Here is a 27,657-nt window from a genome sequence, read left to right as displayed (position 1 = left end):
ATAGCTAGAAAGCAGTCTAGTTCAGATCCACCTGACTCAGAAACCCATGTTATTAACCTCCAAATCATCCTCCCTCCCCTTTATCTGTCCTTCAGATGGATAACAGCTGGATAACATGAAAAATGTCCTAATGACCAGCTGTAGGGAAGTATTGTACTGGGAATTTTTTTAACTCAGAGAAGGGCCAAAGGAAAATGATGGAAAGAGAATAGAGAAGGGAGATTTTAAATATCCTTATAGATTTCTATTTATAGTAGTAAGATTTGATTTTTAAAGAGATACTGAATTATATAGTTATTTGAATAAGAATTTATTTACATGTGCTTTTGGTGTTTTTATTATGTATAGACACAGGTAAATATGTTTGTCTAAAATATTTGGTATTTGTAATGTATATATAGATAACTCAAAATAAGATTGTCATCAAAACTTACTACGAAAAGACTAAAATTTAAATTTCCTGTTCATTGCAATTAAGGTGATCTGTTTTGGTCTTATTTACCAGTTTATTTGTTCAACAAGTAATTTACTGAATGCCTACTGTGAGCCCAAACATGGTGTCAAGTGCTGGAAATTGATCTAAGAAAAATAAGACACAATTCCTGACTCAGTGATCTTATCACCTAACATGAGATAATCTAGAAAAGAAATAATTATAAGAATGAGTAAGCACAGGGTGCTATGCCGACAGTGGGACTAACTGTATATATCACACACTTACTGGAAGAGGAAAGGGGGCTTTTAAGGTGTCCTGAGTGCTGAATCATGACTATTTGGATTTCTGTTGGTTAATTAACCTTCAGTACATCATTAGAAATTACAGGGGAACATAAAGTATCCATGCCTGGCCCTTCCCTAATGGTTTGATTATTCAGTTTGCAGGAAAGCCAGGGGTGAACATCTTTTAGAAAGCAGTCCAATTATTCCAATGTGCTACTATTGAAAGTCACTCAAATACCATCTTAGACAGACATTGCTTCTAAAAAATGATGCTTGGTGACAGGAAACACTTTTTGATGTCTCTGGAAAGAAGTTGTTGCTAGGGAAGAGAAGATTTGAAATGAATAAATAACTCAAAATAAAGAGGCACATATTTAAAATATGAAAGCAAATCTGTCTACATTAAGATTAAACAACTTAGCTGGGAGAGACTTATTACTCCAGACAAATGAAGAAAGTATAAAGATGCTCATATATCCCTCTTAAAAATACTAAGAGCATAAATGGACCTAATACTCAGAGTCCTACATAGATATATTAATACAGTATATATATAGTAGAGCATTTGGTCATAAGTAGATACATAATTACCCAAATTTGAGAGATAAGGATGAGAAATACCTGGAGTTGTCATGAGTTAAGAGACTAGATGAAAGCAAATGAGCAACAGAGGGGATTTTCTAATATGGTTAGTAGAAGATTGTGAATCAACAGTGAATATGGGATACTGATTTTATTTGCTTATTGGATAGAGCACACATTGTTTCAAGTTTTGAAATGTCCCTATGAAAAGGAAGAAGAGAGTTGGCAGTATTTTTTCTGTCTTTCAAATAAAGTTTAGAATTCAGTTGGAGATGTTCAAATTCATGTTTAACTCATTTACAGGAAACATAAGGAAGTCTCCTGTATATTTTATATAACTGTCTTAAATAATAAAATATTAAGCTACAAAATATTTTAACATCTAATTCCATTTTATTTTATTTGGCTTGATTTTATTGTTAAGAAAAACTATGATCAAGATTCATTAAATCAGTTTTCCAAAGTAACACAACTAAAGGTAAAATGGGATTACATTTGAGACTTTTCAACGCCTAGATGTATGCCTTTTCTACATTACCACATTATAGTATTCTTTATTTTTTCAGAATTTTATTGTTCTTGCATTTTGAATTTTCTAGTCTAGTTTTCTTTATTTTGTATTACAATTTATCTCCTGAAGGTCAAGTAACCTGGTTTGGTTATGAAAGTCCTCGTAGCTTCTGGGACTATATCAGAGTGGCTTGCCGGAAAGTTTCACAGAATTGTATCTGCAGCATTGAAAATATGGAAAATGTCAGTTCCTCTAGAGCTAAGGTAAGACGTTGATAATATGTACTGTGTGTAATCTAATTGTAAGTGGTTTTGACATATACAGAAAATATTTGAATTCTTTACTGTAAAAAATCTTTTGGAATCCTCTTTTTTTTTCTTTTTTTTCATTGCAAGTAGTTATTTTAGAATGCTCTTGAGTCTTCACTGTTGCATCTTGAATAGCAGGAATGTATGAAACAACTCACCACAAATTTCATTTTAAGAAGTGTGGTAAAATATTTCCTGTTTTAATGTCTTGAATTATCTAAGCCAGTGACTCTCTATGTCCTGCAGAAATCTGGGGTACTCCCAGATCCTCTCTGTAAGGTTCTATGACCTCATGTTATTTGACTTTTACTGTGTAATATTTGCACTGCTGATGCACAAATAATGATAAGTGGAAATGCTGATGCCTTGGCACAAATCGAGGTGGTAGTAGCAAACTGTATTAGTAGTAATTGAGTTTCTTCCCCACCATACACTCAGCATGGAAAAAGCCAGTTTCATGTAAGAATGTGATGATGCAGTAAACCTTAATTTTATTAAATCTCAACTTCTGATTATGTCTTTTAATTTTCTGAGTGACAAAAGTAGAAATAGTCATAAACAATTCTGTAGCCTGTTAATATATTATTGTTGCCTAGAGAAAGGCAGTTAGTTGTGCAGAGTTTGAATTGTTTGAATAGTCTTCATCTAGACTATTTTTTACTAGAAAGAACTTTAAAACTCTAATTTTTAGATTTCATCATTTGGCAGACATTTTCTTGGACAAAATTAAAGAAATAAGCTTTCTTCCTGGAGCAGTCACTTCAGAAAGCAGTTGATTCTTTTCTTTGCCAATGGTAAAACTAAAGCTTGAAGTAAAAACTCCACTTGTGGAAAACTTATATTCACCATCTTAACTTGATGGCTTGATAAAGGTTGATAAAGGCTTTTCTAATAACATGGTTGCTGGTATTAGCAAATGCAATTATAACTGTTTATGACATTCTTACATTTGGTAGACCTGTAAAACTCACATTTTTATAATGACAATTCATGAAATTACAAAATCATTTGTGGGTAAAAGATTAATTCAAAGTGTCAAATAGGCCAAGGAATTTAATGTAATATGATACTAAAATTTTAGTGACTTGGGTATACAGTCCATGTTACAACTACCTTTTAAGAAATTATCACTTACTGAGATTTGTTGTAGAATCAAGGGAGAATATCTACAATTATCTAAGAAGACTATTGAAAGACTCCCTTTTCCAACTATGTGTGAGGCAAGATTTTCTGCATATACTTCAACCAAACAACACACTGTAAATGAAGGAGTATAGAAGCAGATGTCTAGTTCTCTTTTATTAAGCCAGACATTAAAGAAATTTGAAAAAATGTTAAAAAAAAACCAAGTCACTTTTCTCACTAATTTTTTTTGTTTAGGGAAAAAGAGTCATTTTTCATAAAATGCTAATTTATGTAAATATGTAATTTTTTTTAATTACCCAATATTCTAAAAATTTTAGTTTTGATTTGCTATATAGTAAATTTTGATATAACCTATGTAAAGACTCCTTTAAGGTCCTCAAAGAATTTTAAAATTGTAAAAAAGACTGAGCTACTGATCTATATCAGCTTTAAGTAGGAATTTTATTTATGTTTATTATTTATATTTATTGAGTAGAAAATATTAAAAATAGTTATTTACACTTTGAAGATCAAGACAATTCAGTTCATTACTTTAGAATTATAAAATTGTAATTGCATCTTGGTTGAGTTGGGTCAGTTCCACTTTCATGTTTTTCATATGGTTTAAGAATAATATCTTAGTTTCTTTAGGTTAAGATTAAAAGGCGAGTTATAATTTAGATGAATCATATCTATAAAAATAAAGATTTATGGGTTGTGATTGTGGCTCAGTGGTAGAGTGCTTGTCTCAAATGTATGAGGCACTGGCTTCAATCCTAAGCACCACATAAAAATAAAAATAACACGTTTTGTGTCCATCTACAACTAAAATAAAATGAAGGCTTATGATACATAAAACTTTCTCATTTTCAAATTAAGTCAGAGACCATGTACATGACACATGCTTTCTAAATTTCTTCAATAGAAGAGAGGATATATTTTTAGAACTAGCATTTATCCAAAATACAAAAGGTAAAGGAGAAGTTAACAAACATTAGAAATGTAGCATTTGGACCTGGGTGGACCAAAGGAACCAAACCCTGGCTGCCCACCTCTCTTAATGAGACTCTTGGGAATAGTCCTAGCACAACAGGATGTTGTCCCGCAGAGAGTTAATGTTTATTCTGTAAAGAACTAGTGTTGAATATCAAAACACCACAGAAAAATTATGTTCCAAATCCTGTGTTTATATCTTTGTTGTGCTCATGCCTCAAACAGATTCCAGTTAGTGGAGAAAGATTCTATGTTTTGCTTGATTATACTGGGAGAAGTCTGTGGGCAAAGATTAGATCTGTCTTTATTCATTACAGGGAGTAGAGCAAAGTACTTAATCTATTCAGTCATCACACTGTCAGGTATCAGGATTGAAGAATTGAACAAATGCCTCAGATGGCAGGTTTGTGAAGCTGTAGAGCTGTAGAGCTGCAATCTTGAAGGACTCTCTAGCATATGCACCACTGTCATCCTGCCTTAACACATGAGAAAAAATATGCCAGAGCGGAAGCACCAAATGTACCTGATAATAATTTATAATTCGGTGTACTTGGGACCAAAACACCTTTATTTTAAAAATACTATGTAAGGGTCCAAATTTATTCTGATTATATTTTAGGGTTGTGCAGATGACAGTTTGCACTATGGAGCAATGACCAATTCCGTATAGAAACATTCTTTAAATGTTTTTTTTTTTTTTTCCCCCCAATACTGGGAATTGAGCCCAGAGCCTCATGCATGCTGGGCAAGTGCTCTACCACTGAACTACATTCACAGCCCCATTCTTTAAATCTAGCTGAATTGATTGAATTAGGATTGTCTGTGTCCTGGTATCTCTATGCCACTTAAACTCATATTGTAAAAACCAGTCACCATGAGAGATCTGAAATGTAATCTCTTTAGGTTAAAACGAAATTGCAGACCATTCCCTTTCTTTGGTTTAGACTGTGACAAGTTTAGCCTATTTCCCAAAATCTAGACATAGCATAAAAGTAGAATGGAAAAATTGACCTGAAGATCATGTCCACAGTCTTTCCCTCTTAGGTATACAGCAGTGCCTCTTTTTGTAACATTCAATGGTTCTGAGACGTGGAATTACTATCCTGAACTTACTGCATGTTTCAGACTGGAATTAGCACTCCTGGAAGATTAACAGTTGGTGACTGTTGAGTCACCAACTTATTTCATGCTTTTCTGAACTCACCTGAATCGTCCCCATCTGTTCCTACCTAATTGTTTATAAACATATTAGATGTTCTGTGATGAAAACCAACACTAATTTTATCTTTAGTTATGACTTTTACTGTCTTTGCATTAGGTCCTTTGGTTTCAAGTTAAGAAATTTTTTTTTTTTTTTTTTTTTGCTTTTTAATGTTCCTGGTCTCAAATATGAGCCCTTTGTTGTTCTTGAGTTCTTTCTACCTTCTAATATATGTTGTGTAAGGTGTTTCCCCACTTTTTCTTAACTTTTAAGAGCAGTTTTTAGCTAAGTTTGACTTTCGCAGTTTTGTGGTTACTTTTGCTATATTACTATTATTATGGAATTGACTGTATTTCTGAATATACTAGTCACATCACCTGACCACATATGATATGTATTACATACTTCAACACAGCAAATTTTATTGAGCACCTACACCAGGTAAGAATTAGAACATAGTACTTAATACAATCTTAAAACATATATTCTCAATCCTTCCTAGTCTTTTATTTACTTATTTTTTGTCTCATCTTCTTGCTTACTCTGTCCCTCTTCCTGTAGCTGGCATTGTCACAGCTATAACTCAGAGGTAAGTTAGCCAATTTTCCACTGAAAGAGACAGAGATGGTATTAACCACAGATGGACCAGAGTTATAAATAGTAGAACTTTACAATAAGAGCATTGAGAAGAAAACATTTTAATTACAATTTTCCATTATTGATGCCCAAATCTTTTTCTCTCTGCTTAACCTTCACTTGAAATTTCCTATCCCCAGATCTTTATTGTGTTGGTCCCAAGTTGGGAAGAACGTAACAAATCTTGGAAAGTTTTAAAAATAAAAATACCAAAATAAAAATAGTTTCCCAGGCAGAAACTAGAGATATTCTGATTCTACCCATTTGTTTTATATAGTATCCATTTAAAATACTACCTTCAGATGAATCATCCTAACATACTGTTATCATTATGTCATTTTTTCTCTCTACTTGTTAGCGGTGGCTCAATACTGAGCAACTATAAGCAAGTTACTTATCTCCTTCAGTTTTACCCATTTATCAACAAGTATATATTGAACACCTACTGTGTGCCAGAAACTTATACTCGAGAGGTGGAAAAGATGACAAAGAGCAGATGTTTTGTACATTACATTTTAATAATATAATGACCAAATAAGTGTGTGTGTGTGTGTGTGTGTGTGTGTGTGTGGTGTGTGTGTGTGTGTGTGTGTGAGAGAGAGAGAGAGAGAGAGAGAGAGAGAGAGAGGGAATATGAATATTAATATCTCAGTGCCTTAAAAAAAAATCCAGACAAGTTAAGAATTTAGAGGGATAGGAGTGGTAGTGAAAGACACACAGATACTGTTGTAGAGAAGACTTCTGTGGGGAAATAACCTTTGATCCAAGACTTAAATTAAGGAAAGAACTATCCTGTGCAAATATTGAGCAGAATAGGCAAGGTGTAGATTAGAAGATAATGGTTAAGATTAAGAGTTGGATGTCATTCCCAGTGCAGTGAGGAGCTGTTTGAGGATTTGTTTTCTTTTTCTTTTTTTTTCTTTGTTTTAAACAATAGAGTACTGTAATCTGATTATATGTTTAGGTCAACTCAGTACTTTATGGAGCATACCGAGAAGGGCAGAGTGGAAGTCTAGTTCAGGAGTACAACTGGAATCTAAAAGAAGAGATAATCACAGAAGTAAGAAAAAGAATTGTTTTCTGGAGCCAGTGGACAACAAAATAGCTTATATCAGGGGAACTCTTCTGCCAAGAACAACTATAAAGATTGAATAAATATGCAAAGCAACACATTTAAGAGAAGAACCATGGCATGAGAACTTGAGTGACCACATTCTGGAGGGAAGGGTTACATGGGGTGAACTTCACATTCACGTTGACTTGAGCCTGAGGACCTTTGTTCACATCATAGATATGGAGGCAAAACAGAGAGTGGTGGAGGTGGAGGTAGTTGTTATCAGAACTAGGCTAGAAAAATAGAAATTGGAGCATGGAACTTCCATTGAAGGCCAGGATTTAGGGGAAAGAATTGCAGACAATGTGTCTGAAGTTTTGAGTGCATTTTTCTGAAGTGGTTGCACCCAACTCTTAGTTATCTGTAGCACAGAACATGAGGCCCATAAACCTTGATGAAAGCACATAAGAGATCAAACAGCCAATTGAAGATTTCACCAGTGTGGTACTAGAGATGCAGAGGTCAAAGTTCAAGGACAAACAAGATGGAAGAATACTATAAACACTCCAGGCTTTTGTTTAAAGCCCCAACAAGCTTTTACTTTGGGAATAAGGTAAATTGGGAAGAAGTTACTACAAAAAAGGCTTAACGGCAGTGCCCTAAGTGGTAGAGGGTGATTTTCTAGTATTCTGTACTCTTGCCAAGAAAACAGTTTTTGCTCTGGAGAAAGATGGTATCTGAATTGCTACAAAAATTTTGTAAACATGTATATTATTAGTCAGAATTCATCAAGTGTATCAACAAAGATTAATGACTGAAATCAAGAAAAAAGACATTGAAACAGATCTGAGTGATAGAGATTATAGGCTTCTAATTAATTGTAAAAAGTTCAAAATATAGAAGTAAATCTGAATTCTAGGACAATGGAATATATTTTTTTAAAAAAGAGCTAACTGCAAAATACACATTTTTATCAAATACACACAGGACATATACAAGATTAACCACTTGCTGAGCCATAATTCATTCCAGTGAATTTCCGAGGATTAGGGTCATATAGAGTATGTTCTTTAACCACAGCGGAATTAAGCTGGATTAGTAACAAGAAGATAGTAAAAAACACTTTTATAGTGAAATTGAGAACTTCTAAATAATCATGGATAAAAGGGGAAATCATAATCAAAACTAAATATATTTGAAAGTAATAATGAAATATGACATAAAAATTTGTGCTTAGAGGAAAAGAGCTTAAATGAAGAACAAAAACTCAGTAAAATTCCAACAAGTACAGAAGAAAATCAACAAAACTAAAAGTTTATGTTGTAAAAAGATTAATAGAACTGATAATCTTCTAGCAAGGCTATTCAAGAAGAAAGGAGAGATGATGAATTATCAATAGCAGCAATGAAGAAGCCAGTCCATCTGCCCTACCCTACTGACATTAAAAAATGCTAAAACTATATTATGAATAACTTACTACTGATAGATTTGAAAAATTAGTTCAACAAATTATTTGAACAATATCACTTAATAAAACTAATTGGAAAGGAAGAGAACATCTGAATATTCTGATATCTACTGATGAAATCGAATCAGAAATAAAAAAACTCTTGACCCTACAGCACATTTTTAAATTGGGTTGCTTTTTTTCTTATGGATTTTAAAGAACTTTTTGTTTTCTCTTTTTTTGGATGAGAGTCTTTTGTCAGATGTATACAAAGCAAATGTCCTCTCTCATTCTCTGACTTATTTTTCACTCTCTTAAGTGATAACAGTTCATCACCTGAAATATCAAGGAAGGTAGAGAATCTGGGTGTTAATGTAATTATGTTGGTCAGTTTGATGGTGAGAAAATGAGTTTCCTCTCTTCTACATTTCTTATTTCCTCCAACAATAAAGTAGGGCTAGTATAGTAGTAACCTAGCCTCACATAATTTTGGGGAGGGTTAACTATCTAAGTATACATAAAGCTCTTAAAACAGGGCCTAGTACATATTAATTACATTCTTAAGAAGTGTTGACTCCTTTTATCATATTAATTTAAACTTCAGTGCATTATCAACTGATAAGTTTAAATTGCTTATTATTGCTTATAAGCTTATTAGTAGCTTCAACTTTTCTACTTCTTGGACTCGACAACCTTTTAAAATCTGCTTATCTTCTATTATAGTAAAAGTTCTTTTGTGGAAAGAAAAGAGACCATTAAAATGAGCAGTTTTTTAACAGAGAATTCCTCCTACACCAAGGACAGGAAACTTAAGTGCAGCCCCGTTCTGTATGGATTGTGATTAGTAAATCAGGAAGTGGAACTTTCTCCACATTTCTTTGTCAGTAATAGCAGTTTTCCATGTTGATTTTCTTGGGATAGCAACTTTCCCTGCTTCTGTGTAGGTGACAGTGTAGCCTTTTGATTCAAGACACTGCTGCTGATTTCTGTGTGTTTAAAGGAAATTTCAAGAGAAAATCTCGACACTGCTGGCCAGCTCATGACTTGCCTCTTCCTTTGTTCCAGTCAACTGTAGCTTGCTGTAAATTCTCCAATCCTTATTCAGAGGGAACAATGGACTGAGCACAGGGCAAGCTGAAAGAGGGTGTTGAGCTTGGTAGGCAATTTACTGACATGCTAACTGCACACAAATCATTCATTTTCTTCCCAGCATTATTACTGTTTCTAGCCTAGTTTAATCACTGCCTAGATTGACTCTTTTTTTACCTTTCCTATCCAAGAGTTTGTCTGATTCACTAGATTCATAGTTTTTTTTCAACTTTTTCCTCCCTTACGGGTAGGTGACCATCGTACATATTGATTAGTGTGCCTGTATTCCCAACTGCCATTGCAGTGTTTTTGGTTTTCTGTAAAGTCAATCATAATTATTTTTTTCCAGATTGTGAAAGGGTTGAGTGAAATTAAAATTAATTGAATTTTAAAATTTCTCTACAAATATCTCTTATATTCTAAAGCATCTATAAGGGACACTTCTGAGAATTAAAAAGATTGACTTAGCTATTGAAAGGTATTAAACTCTTTTCAGTAAATTAAAATGCAATCAAGAATGGTAGTATTTCTGTGATTCTGTGCTAGAATGTGCTGACTTCTGGGGTTTTGTTTTGTTTCACAGTGCTGAAGATTAAACCCAGGGCCTCACACATGCTAGGCAAGCACTGTACCACTGATCTACACCCCCAACCCCTGGTTGTTTTGTTGTTGTTTCTAGTTTAAATGTTTTGCAATAGTTTTTAGAATTTTCAGGGGACTCCAAATTCAGTAACTTATAATTTGGTCCCATGATTAATCATGCAGTTTGGGGCTCATTATCACTTATGTAAAACCTTTGTCCCTCTGGAAGGCTAGAGTGGGAAATTCTCCTAGATAGTATACTAGAGTGATATTACTGAGAGAGGACTCTGTTCTTCCTGTTTCATAAGGGGACTTATTTTAATAGCATGTTGGCTTTGGGTCTCGAATAGAGGATATATCTTATGATTTCTTTATATGATTAAAAGAAGCCTCTAATGCAAGTAACTCAGTTTAATATTTTATCCTATCAGAGGATAGAAAGTTTGACATGCTGTACCCTGTATGTTCTGAGAAACAAAATATATATTTTTTTGTAATCAACAGTTACCTATTTTTATCTAAATATTTTTCTTAGTCTTTATTAAATGTGTATTTTGAATGAGATTCTTTATGTGTTAAGATGCTTATATTTTTGATGACATAGTAGGGAAAATATATATTTTTTTCATATTTGATTCTTTCTTCTTCCTTTTAGGGTAGAGCCTGGATCAGAGTAGCACTTATGGAAAAACACTTATCTGAATACATCTCTACAGCTCTGAGAGACTTCAAAACAACCAGGTTTAAAAGTTCTTTTAATTTTCTAATTTTTTTTGAAAAAAATAACCTAAAAATTTATAAATCAAAATAGAGTCAAGAATCATCTAGCTTCTTGGACTATTTTATTTCCTCCTTTCTTACTGCTCAGATAAATCCACTGTTTTCTCAGGAATAGGTAATTTGTCATACCTATTACATACATATTTTTACATATTACATATATATTACATACATATTTTTACATAAACCACCTTGGTTTATGTAAAAAATAGACCCATCACTGGAATATCTTTTCTGAATCATTTCTGATTCTCGCTCTTTCAACACTTAAAAGATAAGAGCTCATTCTCCCCACAGGCTTTTCCTGGACCAATTTAAAGAATGACCTATGAAATTACTATAAGGATTCCTTTAGCATATTTCTCCCTTTCACACCTCAGCATTTACTTATTTCTTCACTTGTAAAGAATATAAATGAATCAATTTACTCTTATTTCATGTATCTGATAAATGATTGCTTGGTTGGCCTTTAACAATAGTCTGTACCTATGTCATTTTTCTTGAATTACATAGACTAAAGGAATGACATACTGTGCCATGTAAAAAAGCAGAACCTTATTATTTTTTCATGGATGTTGGGGAAAAAGGTTCACATTAGGACAGAGTTCATTCCTGTTATCTCTGGTGTACTGATCTACACTTGTTGCTGTTGAGGAAACCAATTTTATCCATATCAAAATATTTGTAAATAAAAATATTTGATAATTTCAGTGCCTATACTGTACTGTCTAATGCCATTAACCACAAAAGACTATATATGTTAAAATTCGTTAGGGTTTCATTAAATTTCAAATGTACTTCTGCAGTTGCTTTATCACAATTTCTGTGCTCAGTAACCATTTGTGACTAATGAATAGCACAAATATAGAACACTGACTTCCTCACAGTAAGTTCTACTGGGCAGCACTGCCTTTGATTCTTCCAATGTACCATACTTATTTCTACCTTATTACTCATATTCTGAAAGAGAAGTTAGTAGTGACAACTAGAACCAGTTTTAGTAGAGAAAATTAGGCACAAAGAACTCATATATCCAAAATCTTAAATTTCATGACCTAATATAGTGTTCAACATCAATATTGAGAAAGTCTGGACATTTATTATGACATAGTTTTTTAGAAAACTAACTAGTACAAGTTATAATATCTTTACCTACATGCCTCTATCTTTGTTGGTAATAAAATAGTAACCTTTTATTTGGAGATACAAGGAAAGCAATTAGAATTACTCTAAATTTGAACAAGATAGAAAGCTTTAGCTAAAAAAAAAGGATTTGCATAAAGTGAATCTGATACATATTTATTGAGTTCTTGGTACCATGATACTCTTGGGATATTCTGAAGATGGATAATGAGATGACGATAAACTATTAAACCTTTGAAACAACCCCTTATAAAATGAAACACATCACTAGGAAATAAATTTAATTATGAAAAATAAGTATTGAGAATACTGAAGCTTTGGAAATAAGAAATGAGAGTCATATCAGAATCTAGTAGGTGATACCTAAAAATCCTAAATTCATGAAATTAAAACCAAGTTTTTGCAATACTGATCTTAGATAATTATAATATTGTGTCTTCTAAATAGAAATTAAAACAGTAATAGTCTTTCTAAATTGTTAGTCTCGTTTCTTAGTTTATATGATTGGGTGGGGTAGAAATAATTCTTGAATAGATTATTTTTAGAACAAGCCATTTAAATATTTAAAGGGAAATGTTTTTTGCCTTGTTCTTCGGTGTTAGCCATGCTTTTTCATAAAAAGGAAATGATTCAGCTCTAAAAAAGTCTGTGAAGTAAAAGTATTCTTGTACTAATACAAAAACATACTCTATACAAACAAATGTAGCTTAGTATATAGATACATATGTGTGTGTGTGCGTGTACATTTGTCAAAAATAGTAGCGTTTACATGTGAATATAATGGCTTTGTAATTCCCAAGAAAGAAAGTAGGGATTTATTTTAGAATCTCATTTTAGAAGGTAACTAAAAAAAAAAAGTGAAAATGAGAACTTTTGTTTCCTTTTTCTACTACTTATGCTATAATTTTTACTGAAATTAAACCAAAGAAACTTTTTAATTATAAATAAATTTGAATGCCAAACCCTTGGCAGACCAATGGTGTTGGAAGGCTAGGTTTGTAAAATATTAGCAAACTATTAGAAAAAGTAGTTGTACCTTACCTTTAATTTGGATGCTTCTTGAGGTAAGTTCTTCTAGAAGGGCGAGAAATTATCTCTAATCCTTTAGGAATCTTGAGAGGATCTAGGTCAAGTGGATTTCTTCTTGTTCTGTCTGACTTCACAAGAGTAACAATATCCTTTATAATAGTGGAACAAGTGTTTACCCAGTACAGGAGGAGGAGCTTGGGCAGGCAACTTTGAAGGCACTGATCAGTGAAAATCCAGGAATAGTATGGGTGGAGGAAGGGTGGGGAGCAGAAATACAAGTTTTCTTTAGCTACATGATTATAGCTCTAAAGTATTAGAGAAATTCATATATATATATATATTTTTTTGCTAAGGTGGAGGATGTATTGGGGAGCAATAGGGAAAAAAAAAAAAAACACCCAAATATTGAGACTGTCATGGTTTAGGGATGGAGTGTTATTGGGAAACAGGAAGCCAGAGTTGGTAGATGGAAGATTGAGAATTAGAATAAGTTAAAAAAGAAAAAGTGGAGAATTGCTTTGGTAGGTTACTAGGAAGACCTACAAATGAGAAGTAAGAACTGAATTAATTTGCTTAAATTTGATTTCTTTTCACCCACAGACTAAAAGATGACTAGAAAATTTATGAAGAAACAAATATGGGCAAATTTGAAATAGCAGATATGAGTGGAAATACAAAGATAGAAATAGCTTCATGGAAACCCCTGTAGTACTTTGTAGTTATACCACAGTGTTTAATTTATGACAAAAGTTGTATTCTGAAGAAATGTTAATTTTCACAAAATTTTAGTACATAAAAAGGAGGGAATAAAGTATAAAATAAAACTTTGTAAATTACTGAGCTATCACAAAGAGGAAATATGAGGGCTGGGGAGTGACTCAGTGGTAGAACACTTGTCTAGCATGTGCAAGGCCCTATGTTCAGTCCTGCAAAACAATAACAAAGATGAGTTAATAAAGTACTGTTTTCAATTATAGTAACGTAGATAAAACAGCAATGTTACCAACATCTTTTAGAAGCCAAAAAAGAGTTTTTAGAGTATGAATATATTTTCAAGTTTTATGTTAAATCATCCTACGTCCAGTGATTTACTTTCTATGTTTTTAGTTATCCACAATCTGAAAATATTAAGTGGAAAATTCTGGAAGTAAACAATTCACAAGTTTTAAAACCTTTTTTTGTTAAAATCTATTGTTAATACTTGTCCTATTTTATTATTGTTTTTAATCTCTTATTGTGCCTAATTTATAAATTAAACTTTATTGTAGATATGTACATGTAGGATAGAACAGTATATGTATAGCTCCTTCTTGACTTACAATGGGGTTGTGTTTCAGTAACTTGTGATAAATTGAAAATGTTATAAGTTCAAAAGTGCATTTAATATATTTACATCTCCCAAACATCATCATGTCTTAGCATGGCCCACCTTAACAGTCTCAGGACACTTACAGAATCATTTGACTCAAAGTCTGTTTTATATGTGGTAACCATGTGATTGCACCGCTGACTGGGAGCTCCAGCTCACTGCCACTGCCCAGCACTGCAAATAGCTTTTATACTATACATATTGTCAGCCCAGGAAAAGAACGTCATTCAAAATTTTAAGTACAGTTTCTACTGAATTTGTTTTTTCAACAACCTTAAGTCAAAAAATCAGAACTCAAACCATGTAAATTAGAGGCTATCTGAGTAGAGTTTGATATTATCTGCTGTTTCAAGAATCCAAGGATTTCAGAACATATCTCCCATGAATAAAGGGAGGCAACATATTCACATGAAAAAATAAACATTACTCAGGGTTACTTTTAACCGCTACCTCATAACCTAATCAAAAAATCCAAAACGATCACACTTAAATGTAAAACTCTTAGAAGAAAAACATAGATGCAAATCTTTGGATTAGGCAATAGTTTCCTAGATATGATACCAAAATGTAGAGAACAAAGAAAAATAAATACATAAATCGGACACAATCAAAATTAAACACTTTGTGCTTCAAAGAAAATCATCAAGAAAATAAACAGGTGACCCACAGAGTGGGAGAAGATTTTGAAAATATAAGGAACTGCATCTAAAATGTATATATAGGACTTTTTCAAGTCATTAGTAAAAAGCCAACCTATTTAAAAATGGGCAAATAGTAAATATTTTTCCTGTGAAGGTGTACTAATAAATACTAAAATGGCTATTAAATACCAAAATGAAACCTAATATCATTAGTTGTCAAGGAAATGCAATCAAAACCACAATGAGATATTATTGCATTATCAACTAATATTTCTATACTCAGTATCACATGATAACAAATGTTGATGAGAATATAGAAAAATTGGAAAGTAAAATGGGTGCAGTTACTTTGAAAAACAGTCTGGCAGTTCTTCAAAAGGTTAAATTTTGAGCTGCCATAGGACCCAGAGTATGACTCCTAGGCGTATGCTTATGTACCTGTATTTATATCTATATATTTATATCTATCTCCCAGAGAATTGGAAACATGTTTACAAAAAATATTTATACATATGTTCATAGCAGCATTATTCATAATAGCCAAAATGTGGAAACAATTTAAATGTCCATCTACAGAATAATAAACAAAATGTGATATATGCATTCAGTGGAATATTATTCAGTCTAATAAGGAATGGAATACCAGCTGGTATATGCTATAAAATGGGTGAACCTTGAAAATATGCCAAGTCAAAGTCAGTTGCAAAAGACCAGATAGTATGTAATTCTATTTGTATGAAATATCCAGAATAAATACATCTGTAGAGACAGAAATTATGTTAATAGTCTGTGGACTAGGACTAGGGGATTGTTTGGAGGGAAATGTGGGGTGACTGATAATGGGGACATGGTTTTATTTTGGGGTAATGAAAATATGTTATAATTGATTGATGTGACAGCTGCACATTCTGTGCATATGCCAGAAACTATTGAACTGTACTTTGAATGGGTCAGTTGTATGGTATGTATACTAAGCTGTTTAAAAGATGTGTACAAAATTTAAAGATTTATTGAAAATGTATGTGGGGATATGGAAAAAATAATACAGGTTTTTGTAATGGAAGGAAGAAAAATGAGTTTCACTGTGTTGAATGAGAAAATATAAAATCTTAAATGTAAGATTGTCCTTAGAATAATTCAGTTTTAAATGTTCTGATTCTCAGTTACTGTTTTTTTTGTCTTGTAAAAAAAAAACATGACATTAAATATCTGAAAGCTCTTTTGATAAACCTTGTTTCAAAACTTGTTTTTAAGTTTGTATCTGAGGAATAATAATTCAAATATACCTCTGTCATCACTCCCTTCCTATGGACCAATCTTCATTTTATTTGTTTCCTAAGGAAATCATTTCCCCTAGATCCCTCTACAAGAAATGACATTTCTATGCAGGTTGTCTTTTGAAGTAAAACTAGTACCCAATAGTGGAATACAGTATTTGTTTTTTATAGTTTCTCTTAGTGGTGGTCTTATAGTTTTCTTGAGAAAATACAAATGAGGATTAGTGCTAGTTTAACATCTGACCAGAAAAAGATTTTCAGTTTTTTAATTCTGAAAAATTCTTCATGAAATGATATATTCTTGTATTTTAGTGTTTAACATTTCATTTGCTTATTTAAGTGGGCAGATACTATTGTATGTAATTTTTGTGTACAGCATATTGTTTTGAAATACATATATATACACACATATATATGCATATGTATATATACACACACGTGGAAATCCAGCTAATTAACATATGCTCCTTACCTCACATACTTTTTGGTGAGTTTGCTTAAAACTCTCCTAGAAATTTTTAAGAATACAATATATTATTAACTATAGCCACCATGTTGTACAAAAGATCTCTTGAACTTACTTCCATTGACTAACATCTCACCAATCCTCTCTGTTCCCCAAGCTCCTGGTAACCACCATTCTACTGTCTGCTTCTTTGAGTTTACTTTTTCAGATATCATGTAGAAATGAGAACATAGAATTATTCTCAAAATCAGATATCTAGACTATGTAATGCTTATTTGATTTTGGAAGGATCAAAGAAAACCTAGAAGCTGGAGATTTTAGGACTAATTCGCAGTGGTAGATAGACAACAGGACAAATGAAAAATGACAGATATTTCCTGTTGGTTTTGTTGAGTTTTACAAGAACAGGTTTTGCAGGAAGAGTTTGGGGCATATGAAGTAATGAATTTCCACTTAATGTCGCTTCTAATTTGTACTTAAAGATTTCTGTTTCTATTGGATACTTTTAATTTTATTTAAAATATTATTTATAATATTCCTCCTTATATAGAAAGTTCAGAGAACTTCAAAAACTTTAATTAAGGGGAGAAATAATCATTCTTACTGCTGCACCTAAGAGTAGCTTTATTAAATGTGACATATTTCCTTTCAGCCTTTTGCTGAAAATATTCTTAAAATAATGATTTCATTGTACTGCTTCTTCTGTTATGCATTCTGCTTTTTAATTCTACTTCACATTGTACTAAGTATTTTACTATAATGCTTTTATAAATATTTAATGGCTATACAATGTGACTTTTATGTTCCATAATATACTTCATCCTCCTGTTGCTTGATTATGTGGTTCCTCACTATGATTAATAATGCTACAGTGAGTATGAAATAATCTGCAGTTTCCACCCCCCCGCCCAAAGAATCATTGCCTTGACATAGGTCTCAGAAATAGAATCACAATGTTAAATGATAAGTGTTTTTCAGTTCTTGTCACATATTTTCAAATTGCTTTCCAAAATGATGCTATTATTTTCATTATTTCTGCTAAAAATTTGACAATATCCCTTCTTTAGTTAGCTTTTGCATCACTGTGACCAAATTCCAAAAGAACAACTTAAGAGGAGGGAAAGTTTATTTGGAATTCACAGTTTCAATGGTCTCAGTCCATAGATGAGGAATCCATTGCTCTGGGCCCCAGGTAAGGTAGCATATCATGTGGGAAGGACCTTGTGAGGAAAGCCACTCAGTTCATGGCAGGGTCAGGAAGCCCAGAGAGCATAAGAGAAGAAGGAGCCACAGGAAGAACACCCTTCCAAAGCAACCCCCAGTGATCCATCTCCTCCTGCCAGCCCCATCTGCCTATAGTTACCACCCAGTCAGTCCATTTAAACTAGGATTAGGTTACAGCTCTCGTAATCTAATTATTTCACTTCTGAATATTCCTGCATTAACAGGAACCTAATATCCAAACCATAATAATCCCTTTTACTACTCCTCCAAATGGGTAAATTTTCACAGTATTATTAAGGTCCTACATGCTTTGTCAATTTGTTTAAAAATCAGCTCAAGTAAATGAATGTTTGGGATGAATTTATTATTCAAAAGAGATTAAATTCATAAAACTCTTCATGCTTTTTAAAAATTTTTTTGTAGATGTATACAATACTATTGTTTTATTTTTAATTATTTTTATGTGCTGAGGATCCAACCCAGTGCCTTACACGTGCCAGGCAAGCACTTTACCACTACAACCCCAGCCCCTCTTCATGCTTTCTTAGATGCATATTTATCAAGCATTTAAGTTATTAGTTAAATCAGTCATAAATTTTACCCTGAGAAGTCCTATTATGCATAGGACTGAACAATAGCAAGTTTGGTGTGATACAAGAATATACCTAGTGGCATGAGATTATCTGACTTCAGTTCAGATAGACCTGGATTTGAATCCTAGTTCACTTCTCTGCTATCTCCATGAATAAACTAGTAAATTGCTTACCTTCTCTAACTTTCAGGTTTTCTGTGTAAAATGACAATAATTTTAATACCCATTTCATGGAGTTCTAAGGGTTAGATTTGATAATTCATGAAATTAGATAACATTCTTAGCCAATTCCTTCTACAAAGTAACCATTCACTAAATGAGCAAACTTTTATACTAAGGTTAATTATAAAACATCAAATCAAAGAAAATATGATAGAGTGAAATAATTTTGTGATGTTGCATGCTTAATTTATAAAATTATTTTAATAATTTTGTGATGTTTCATATGATAAAAACTTACAGTGATCTTAAGATTCAGTATCATAGACATCAGTTAGCATTGAGGAGTACCCAACAATCCTACTTGGTTTCTCTAGTAGCCCTGCTTTTCCGCTCCCCCATAATGACCATGTTATATACCACATCCTTTCTTAGCAAACCTGAGATAGCTCCCCCATGCCCTCATTCTCAACCAATTCCCTTGCCTTATACTTCATTTAGAAAGCCTATCATACATAAATGCCCTTATTGCTGTCCCCCATACACCTTAACCAGTTTCTCCTATTTCTTTTCGTTGTAATGGAAGGTCTCTCCTACTGAAGATGTCTTTCTTCTGGATTCTCCCTTATTCACCTCTTCCTTTACTTGTCACTTTTCCCTGTTTTCAGCCACAATCTCTTTGCTACTGTTGGATCATTCTCACCCATATGGAACTTACACTGGCATCTCCTACTTTAAAAAGAAAATATTATCCTCTGAACCCACATTCCCTCTACTACTGCTCGCTTCCTATTCTACTCTATCACTGAACTTCTCAAAAGTCCTTATAAACATTGTTAGCATTTCTTCAGAAATGCTCTCCACTCTTGTCTGACTTCTGTCCTCAGTACTCTACCAAGGATCTTTTTAAAAGACTATCAATAACAACAAGCTACACTATTTAATGTACATTTCTTTGTATTGCACAGCATCTTCTAGCTACTATCAGTATCAATTGACTGCTTCCTCTATCTTGAAAAAACCTTATGGCTTTCAAATTATATACATCCCTTGGCTTTTCCTTGCATTGCTTTAATTGCTCTTTCTCAGTCTCTTTTTCTGTCTTTTCTTCTTTGCAAATGATAAATATCAGTATTCTCTGGCCTTGGTCTTGCATTGTCTGCTTTTCTTTCTCAATTCAATTTTTTTCTCTCTTCCCTCTGGCATTTCATCCATCCCCTTGGCTTCAAATACTATCCATATCATGATATCACATTTAAATCTCTAGCTAGATAGTTCAGATTATCTTGATTTTTTTTCTCCTGTAATTTTTTTGTTGTTGTTGTTCACTCCTTCTTAGTAAATGATTTCACTGCCTACATACATGGTTGAACAAGCCAGGGCCTGAAATTCATACCTGATTTCTCTTTCTCTTAATTCCTATCAGCAGTCCATTAGCAAGTCTTATTGATCCAATCTCTAATTTTTTTTAATCTATTTACCTTTCCCTCCAGGACTATTAGAGTAATCCATATCCCTTTATCTGTGGCCTACACTTGAACCTGTTGGCCTCCCAACTAAGCTTCCAGTTTGCCCCCTTCTAATAGCCATACAGCTTCCAGCCAGTTTTAAAGGTAAAAATATTCTTGTCAATTCTCACTTAAATTACTGAAGTGACTTCTCTTTACTTAACCAGCAGGCTCTGCAATCACATTTTTTGGAATCAAATCCTGGTTTCACTGCTTTTAAGCTGTGGAATCTTGGGCAAGTTCCTTAATCTTTCTGAAGAAAAATATGTGTTGCCAAAGTTAAAGGAGATAATTCCCTGAAAGCAGTTATAGCTATCCTTAACCATCAATAAATATTCACTATTATTATTGATGTTACATGACTAGCAAAGCCCTGTGTGAACAGACTTATGCGTGCCAAGGTTTCAAGTTGAACACTTGCGAATACCTTTCTTAATGTCTCTCCAGAATGAGAATTTTTTTTTACCTCTCCCTTGAAAAAGAATTTATTTACTTTATATTAGTTGTCATCATGTGTAATTATTATTTTCTTTTGTTTGTGGCCTATTAACTAGACTATAAGCTCCATAGAGAGACCATGTCTAGTTGTTCATCATTATAACTATAGTACCTAGAATAGTTCTTGTCACATAGTAGGAATTTATTATATATTTGTTGATAAAATAATTAATGAATCTCATATTTTTAGCAAGACATTTGGAGATTCAGATTTTGGTCAGTTTTTCATTCTGATTTAGCTTGAATACAATATAACATCTGTTTTGCACGTCATAAGGGGGAATTTTCTTATATTACCCCCCTTGTAGTTGTTTATGTATAGATTAAATTGGAGAAGAGAACAAGAATGTTGATAATGAAGTTTCTTTGACGTGTAAGTTTTCTCCTCTTTAATATTGTATTTTCTGAGTATAGAATAACTTCTGACTCTCAAAAAAAGAAAAATTCAAAGCAAAATATTGTATGGTGTTACATAGTTTATATTGACTATTTATCATCCCAAAGGTTATTTGTTATGAAACTACCCAAGAGGCCTTGAAATAACCTTATAGCATGAATGCTAAGACAGCATTATAGGAATATATTTCAATTAGAATTGTTACATGTGATAAGAAAAAAGTATATTATTTTAAGTACTAAAAGACTTTAAGTACTCTCTTGGTTACTAATACTTTTCTAGTCAACATATAAATAAATGGAAAGTGTATACCTAATAAAAACTGAAGGTATTTCTTCCAGATCACACTACCAAATAGTTGCTTATAATTTCTTTTTGCCTCTAAAATATAGAACTATAGTTAATATTGTCTAATAATATATAAGTATTTAAATGAAAGTTTTATGTATTTTTTTACTTGGGTACTTTCAATATTTATAGTATGTTCTTGGAATTCAGTACACTGTTTTGGTTAGATTCTTCTCATAAAAATATTTTCTTTAGAACAAAAAATATTTTTAACAAAAAGAAAGGATTTTTTTATAAGTTTACACCTTATTGGATTAGTCATTTCAGGGTTTATTCTGGTTTATAAATTGCATAACCTTAGTTATATAAACAAACCTTATTAGCATTTCAGTCTTTCTGTGAGATAAAATGAGAAGGTTGAAATCTTAAAGTCTATTGAAGTCTTTGAAAGTAAAAAACATAAATCAGATTTTCAATAAAAATTGTTTGTTTTATTAAGAGAATAAAAAATTAATGTTTCCAAATAGCTTCTACCTCTTTAATATGCATAAGTGACTTAAGTCTTCAATGAAATGATAGAAATATTATCTTTTCACAGTAGTTCCATTCAGTATTCTTTTAAGTACAGAATTACTTTTTAAATATGTTATTTCACACTGGAAGTATATCTTCTGAATAATCCTTTCATCTTAGCCCATACTAGTAAGTGAGAAAGTTCAGATATAACAGACAATCCTCTTTAACGGACCCTTCCTCTTCCCTATGTCCTTACCTCCTTTCTCCCTTTTTGCTATTATATTAAATCAGGCTTATGGAGTGTTATGCTTGAGTTAATTTTTATTTGAGTAGAACTATTAACTTCACATACAGGAAGCATTTCCTTTATTGTTAAAAAACCATTAACTTAAAAATTAATATAGTATACTAATGAGGAAAACTAAAGCTCCCTCCAAAAAGCCCATTAAAACAATATTATGCACATACAAATATAACAGGACTTTAGACTTTAAAAAAATCTATGAAGTAAGTGTTTGTTTTGTTTTGTGTATTCTTCAGCAATTCCTAAAGAAATGTTGACATTAGGAAGCAAGCAAGAATCATTTTGCCTAACTCTTAAAATGCAATTTTAAACTATGGTGGGCTCAAATGGGGAATAAAAGAAAAGTAGATCTTTTCTTATATAAGAAATGCAAGAGTGGTAGGTGATTCCCCGTTTTAAAAAAAGAATTCCTTTCTAAAGAATATGTCCCATAGAAAAGGTGTTCTAGAACCTTTGGAAGCATAATCCTTCCAAGAATCTGTAATATATTTGATTAACAGGTAAATTAACCATTGGAGTGAGGACAAAAAAATCTCAGATACATGTCTTTGTCTAGTATTTTTTATCTTTTTGCAGAACCTTTCAATTGAATGTCTAGAAATTCTTCCATTTATTTTACTGATCTTTGTTATGCTAGAAGTTTTAGTTTCTCTCCTTTTGTTTAAATCAGTAAAAACAATTCTAAATATGTCCAAGGAAACAGAAAAACATTTATTCCAAGACAGCTCTCTAATTTATTTGTTTGCAACCTTACAAATGTGTCAGAGGGTAGATAGTTGTCTTATTTTCCTCTTTATACTTTTAATTCATTTAAAATTCCATATGAACCAAAACATAGGTTAAATTCTCTTTAAATATTTTGCCTTCACAAGTAGTAGTCTGTAAGAATTGGATAGCTTCCTCAAGCAATTCATTTATCTGAGCTTGAGCAAATTATTTTAACCTCATACTTCCCTTGGTGTTATATTGGAAGCTAATGATGATTACGTCTCATTTACTTCATAGGATTTTTTTTCAAGTATCAAATGATATATTTATAACAGTAATTAGCAAACTGAACAACTATTCAAAATTGATGGTGGGATTATATACATATTACAGTCTTTTTGTAGCCTTTATAAATCCATGAATACTGAAAAGGGAAAGACATTTCATTTACTAAAATGTTTTTATTTTAGTTAGTAGACTGCTGTGAAGTGATATTCACTATCTATATTCAATATAAGATAAAACAGTGTAACAATCTCTGGTTAATGAACATCAGCTAATTTTTATATAGTACTATGTTTCAAAAGAAAATTCAGTGATTTTACATCCTTTTGTGGAAGAATACATTGGATGCTATTACAGTATTTTTCAAATAATTTTAAAAGCAACTGTTAACAAAAACAGAGACTTTATAGGAATTAGCAATAACAGATTCACATTCACATTTTTGTCAAGGGATGTTGGGTAGTTTCTTTTTTATATGTAGCCACCTTGGTAGCCCATCTGTTCTGTTAGTATTGCAGCATTAAGGTTAACATAAATTACTAATGAGCATTTAGTCAGTAACTCTTAGGATTACAGAAAAACAAAATTATTTTTGTTGTAATAGTAGAACTAGTTTCAACACAGTTTTGGAAATAGACCAGTATAAATGACCCTGGATTTACAACTTTTTATTTTACATTTATGTTGCCTCACTATTAGGGAAAAGTTTGGGACACTCTAGGCCCACCAAAAGAGTCATTTTAGAGACTTCTGTTTTCTTTTGTGGTGTAGAGGATAGAACTCAAGGCGTCATACATGCTAGGAAGGGCTCTGCCACTGAGCTTCATCCCCAGCCTCATTTTTTGAACTGTTTTTAAGAGAAGTGGAAACACTTAGGGAGAATGTTTTTTTGTTATGGTGACAGGTGATTTTTTTTGTTGTTTTTGTTTTTTTTCTGAATAGCTTCAAGATTTCAGTGGTGAAAGTATGCATATATGTATACATATGTATGCATATATATCAATTTTTTAAATTGTGCTTTTTATTTTGGATTGTGATTTCTTTAGGTCAGACTTTAATCATTTTTAATATTTATTTCATGACCCACTTCATTTTTTAGGAGATTTTATGAAGATGGAGCAATTGTCTTGGGTGAAGAAGCAAATATGCTTGCTGGCATGCTGCTTGGACTCAATGCTATTGATTTCAGGTGCTAAATATTTAACTAACTGAATTTGGTTTTTAAATTATTCTACCTCATAATAATTTCTACTTAGGATTTTTTTCTTTTAATATTCTAAGTAAAACACACAGTTGATATTTGATTCCTGTTTTTCCCTTTCAAATCCATTAATTTTCTAAATGAGTTTGCTCTTAGAAAAGAGATTCTCAAATTTTGGGAGTTGATAGGCTTGCCTTCTAACTTGGATAAAGGAAAGTTTAGACTACACCCCCCAAGCAGTACCCAACTAGCACTGAAGGGAGAGCTCAAGTCTTGGAATTTTTCAGCTAATGCTTTAAAAATGAAAAGAAATACATTAAATGTAGTCCCAAACAAGAAATTCTGGCAGGATATCTTGGATATCTTACATTCCTTGTGTTATATATTTAGGATATCAAATAATATTGTTAATTTTTGTTTTTATTATCAACAAGACAAAATTGTTCCCGATTAAGAACAAGTACTAGAAATGGTCATTGTGCTTTCTAGATTCTCGGAAGCATCTTTTTACATTTCTTTAATTGAACCCAGATTTTATGTATATTTTAAGTAAAAGTTTGTCTTCAAGAAAACTCAAAGACAGAAATGAAGGAGGCATTATATTTTTATTGAAATATATATAGCATTTGAAAATACAAGAGTATTAACAAAATAAGTCTGAAATGACTTGTTCTTTACTTTTATACACTTTTTTTTTAAATCAAAACAGTACATGTCCCATTTAAACTTGTCCAGGATTAACATGGCACATTCTTTCAAGCACTCTGAGCACTTTCATAGGTACTGTATCACTGAATACATTCCCACCAAGTTTTTATCATGAGGTTAAAAATCATGCCTGGAATTTCTCAAAGGAATACCAGGCAAATTTACAAATGAATTATCCAGCAGATTTTAAGATTTGGATATTTGCATGCTTTGCAGACATTAGCATACTTTATCATTGGAGGTTTTTCACTTAATTATGAGGGAGACTGAGACAGTGTCTAAATTAGATAAAGTCTAGATTATAGAAAAATTTAAAAAGCGCTATATTCTAATTCTCAAATATTCAAATTATACTAGCCATCAAAGTGTTTGTCAGAGACTGAAATGTCTTTTAACTCCTGAGTTAAAAAATAATTCTCACATTTTCTTTTTCTAGTAAATCACTCTTTTCCATATATCTGTCATTACAAAAGTTCAACTTTCCTCTATTTATACTTGTAATAAACTAGTATTCAGTTAATTGGTTCAGTTTCTTAGGATGAATATGATGGAGTAGGAAGATTGTCCTTTTGGCCCTTGTAAGAATGTTAACTTTTTACATGGCAGGTTGTTGGCTTGGCTTAAATCTTTTGAAGGTGGGAATTCATAGATGATTTTTTTTTTCCTTGCTGATCAACCTACCTCTTCTACATATTCCTGTGTATCTTCCTAGAAGAGGGACTTTTTTCTTCTAATAATAGTAATCATAAAACTGAACATCTTTTGTGTTATTTATATGTACATCATATAAAAGTAAAAATTACTCAATTGGGTAACCAGAAGATCAGAATTTCCTTTATTGGCTCTATGAGATTCAGTATAACTTTCAACAAGTCACTTAAGCTTTTCATTGTTCATGATTTCAGAAGAATTGAATGGAGATTAGAGAACTTTCAACATCCTTTGTAGGTCTAAGATCTAAGCCTTTTCACCATTTGGATAGTTTCAGGAACTGTTGTTTTCTAACCAGTCAGATCTTCTTAAGGAATATGCATTGTCACCTGAGAGTTTATGAATGTGAAAAGCAAATCCTCATTTGAAAATTCTCTAGTGACATGTTGAAAGCCTGAAGACAAAGATACTGTCAAGTAGAGAGAGCATTTTACTTTTGCTACTTGATACATTATGTATTAACTTGTACAGTGCTTTGTTATTGTATTGAAGGTAGAATATTTTTGAGGTATTTATTTATAAGTAAATTTGATAAAAAGAAATGTCTCTAGCAAGAAATTATTTGTAATACTTAACTTTGATTTAATATTTATGTATTAATATGGAATATCTATTATCTTTTGTCTTAGCTTCTGCCTTAAAGGACAGGGATTGGATGGCAACTTTCCTGCTGTAATAGACTATACACCATATTTGAAGTTTACACAAAGGTACCTACCATTTTGAAATGTTTTGAAATCTTAGTTTATAATTATATGTTTTATGCAATGATGATGTGCTTTAAACTACTTTGTATAAAACATTTGTTTCAGTATCAGAAATTATTAAATAGTATAAAATTAGTTGTATTTTTAGTATTTATGTAAATACACTTTTTATATAATTGCAATCCTCTTATATAATTTTTACATGTAAAAGCATACATATATTTATATTTCTGTAATCACTGTGTAATAGTAATAACTGAAATTGCCCTGCAGTAGTCCAGTGAGGTTTCAAAACTATAATTCACTATTTAGTTTTCCATTTTACCTCCATTATAGAGAGTAATGAATATCTTTGTACAAATCAATTTGCCTTTGGTTTCTGTTGTAAATTTTCAGTTATTTTAAGAAAATTTGATGAAAACTTTTATGACTCTTAAATAAGTTTATAAAAGAGTTGTACCAATTTATCCTACTATGATTATTGTGTATGTGTTCTAGATTTCCCACAAACTCATCAGCCTTGAAATTAATCAGATGAAATATATACGTTTCCAAGTTCTGCTAGAAAAATTGATCTTGCGGCTAGCATAATACTCTTTATATAATCCTAAATTCATAATCAGGCCAAAACTGTAAGCTACTCTGTGTGTGTGTATGTGTGTGTGTATATGTGTGTGTGTAAAATATGTATATATATATATAACATGGGTGCATACACACATATATTCAAGAATGTGTGAAAGCCAGGTGTTGTGGCGCACACTGATAATCCCAGTGACTTGGGAGGCTGAGGCAGGAGGATTTTGAGTTTAAGGCCAGCCTCAGCAACTTAGCAAGGCCCTAAGCAACTCAGTGAGACCCTGTCTCAAAATAAAATATAAAAAAAGGGCTAGGGATG

At 32.1% G+C, this 27,657-nt stretch overlaps 2 protein-coding genes across 7 annotated transcripts in view; one reads left to right on the top strand and one right to left on the bottom strand.

Annotated features, from left to right (window-relative positions):
- Window positions 1–13,314, bottom strand: part of Abcb1 (ATP binding cassette subfamily B member 1) — a 179,366-nt gene extending 166,052 nt beyond the window's left edge. The window contains exon 1 of the mRNA XM_047560268.1: window positions 13,213–13,314. The gene's annotated coding sequence lies outside the window, so the exon portion shown is untranslated. The remainder of the gene's footprint in view (window positions 1–13,212) is intronic.
- Rundc3b (RUN domain containing 3B) overlaps window positions 1–27,657 on the top strand; it is a 153,310-nt gene that overhangs the window by 52,198 nt on the left and 73,455 nt on the right. For 4 of the 6 annotated variants that reach the window (XM_047560276.1, XM_047560277.1, XM_047560273.1 and 1 more), the window contains exons 3-7: window positions 1,943–2,076; window positions 7,041–7,136; window positions 10,904–10,989; window positions 24,532–24,621; window positions 26,682–26,762. In XM_047560276.1, coding sequence (XP_047416232.1) covers window positions 1,943–2,076; window positions 7,041–7,136; window positions 10,904–10,989; window positions 24,532–24,621; window positions 26,682–26,762 — 487 coding nt within the window. The remainder of the gene's footprint in view (window positions 1–1,942; window positions 2,077–7,040; window positions 7,137–10,903; window positions 10,990–24,531; window positions 24,622–26,681; window positions 26,763–27,657) is intronic. The other 2 variants (XM_047560278.1, XM_047560275.1) reach the window with 1 other exon arrangement.

Source organism: Sciurus carolinensis, chromosome 8, assembly GCF_902686445.1.
Source record: "Sciurus carolinensis chromosome 8, mSciCar1.2, whole genome shotgun sequence".
NCBI classification, from domain to species: Eukaryota; Metazoa; Chordata; class Mammalia; order Rodentia; family Sciuridae; genus Sciurus; species Sciurus carolinensis.
The sequence above is the reverse complement of the archived record's forward strand: the minus strand, read 5'-3'. Positions and strand labels throughout refer to the sequence as shown.